The following is a 1,723-nucleotide window of genomic DNA, read 5'->3' as shown; positions in this document are numbered from 1 at the left end:
AACTTGATGAACTGATGAATGAAGATGCCTATGAGAAATACATAAAATCCATTGAGGACTGAGCTGGAATAATGAAATAAATCCATATAAAATATTTCAGTGTAGTTTGTCATCAATCAGTGAAGTACAGAATATCCAGTTTTGACAACCTGAAAAATACCACTTCTGATCACATATACAAGGCCATAAAAAATTGCAGTGATGAAAATGTTTAACAGCTGCATACCTGCGAGGGTTTTTTATTCTGTTGTCTGATTTATGTAACTTCAGGATGTTATCTATAATATTTTGGGAAACAAAGCTTATTTGCTAAAATACATACTTCCCAAGATTCATTTGACAACCAAATTTAGTAACAACAGCCTTAATATGGTAATTCTGTGGTAGGCACATGACACTTTTCCTAACCTGGACTACAGCTTTCCCTGAAATACTTTTCTATTGCTCACAAAATATTAAAAGCAGCGTCTCCCTAACCTCCTAATATTTTTCTTAATTATAGTTGCAAAGATGATACCAAAAAAGGAGAAGCCATATCACCTACCTCTTCGTATGATTTTTACTTCTTTACAGAATGTATTCATCCTTTGTTTTCCTTCTTCATTCTACTATGGAATCAAACAGTTCTGCCTTTGAGGCAGAAGGTATGGTCCTTGTCTTCTGACTTTTATGCTTTCTCAGTATGCAAAGCTCATGCAGTGATAGTTTATCAGGGTCCTAGAGTGGATTGTTTAGGCTGTATTTTTTTGTCTAGTAAAGACTACTTATGTCACAAGTAATTAAGGACACAGTAAATCCTCTGCCTGGCAACTGTGGTGATTTTAGAAGAGTAGATACTTGTGAAAATTGTGTGATCAGTAATAGTTTGACATATAATTTATCCACGTGTGTCTGTCTTTAAGATCAAGTAGGCACACTGCTGTAATGGCATCACAGGAATAAAACTAAAACTTTCACTTTGCAAACCAGTGAACTAAAGCAGCTGCTTCCATTAGAGTTAATATTTAATGAATCTACAAATGAGCACTCAAAGTTGATGTGACATCTAAGGGTAAGGCTGAGTTGTACAGACTTGTACTTTAGGAAAACATAATAGTAAAGCAGAATTTTGGCCTAACACTTTTTTTGCACAATCTAAAAATAGTTATTAGAAGCTAAGCACGAAACAGGAACAAAATCCAAGTATCTCTAAGTTGATCTAAGAGGATGCAGGGGAGCTTTTAATCCATATGAGAGGGAAAATCCATATTCCTTTGGAAGTTCCTTTCAAAAGCACAGCCCTTCAGAAAGACGCTGCAGGTTACACAGAAACCTTTCTAATGTATAAAAAAGTAGGGCTTTCTTTTATGAGCTGGAGGGATGTCAAAGTAATTGGTGTTTTTTTGAAATCCTAGCAGCTATTTTTTCCTACGCAAGTCACAGATAAAATCCCTACTAAGAGAGACTCCACTGTGTATTTAAGATAAAACTGTCTTCTCCCCAGGAGTTAAAACACACAGTGACTAAGAAGAAAGAGTGGGTTTGACAGTTCCACAGGAGTCCTGACTTGGCAGTGGCTGATAAACAAAAGGCTCCATAAACCTAGTGTGAATGCTTTAAAAACTGTCAGTACTTATCCATTATGCACAGTATCGTGCAGTATTTATTGTGACAACGCTGAGGGCCCTGAGAGCTGGGAGCTTGATCCTGGCCTCTGTACAGACTCCCTCCATCCGTTTGGATC

General features: G+C 36.8%; 1 protein-coding gene across 1 annotated transcript in view; it reads left to right on the top strand.

Moving 5' to 3' along the window:
* The window catches only part of GCSH (glycine cleavage system protein H), a gene marked incomplete at its 5' end in the record, with an annotated part of 3,442 nt that extends 3,380 nt beyond the window's left edge, over positions 1-62 (top strand). Inside the window, one exon of the mRNA XM_010165118.1 lies at positions 1-62. Coding sequence (XP_010163420.1) covers positions 1-62 — 62 coding nt within the window.
* Between the last annotated feature and the right edge of the window lie 1,661 nt (positions 63-1,723).

This window comes from Antrostomus carolinensis, unplaced genomic scaffold (genome assembly GCF_000700745.2).
Source record: "Antrostomus carolinensis isolate BGI_N321 unplaced genomic scaffold, ASM70074v2 scaffold31323, whole genome shotgun sequence".
Taxonomy (NCBI): Eukaryota; Metazoa; Chordata; class Aves; order Caprimulgiformes; family Caprimulgidae; genus Antrostomus; species Antrostomus carolinensis.
The sequence above is the reverse complement of the archived record's forward strand: the minus strand, read 5'-3'. Positions and strand labels throughout refer to the sequence as shown.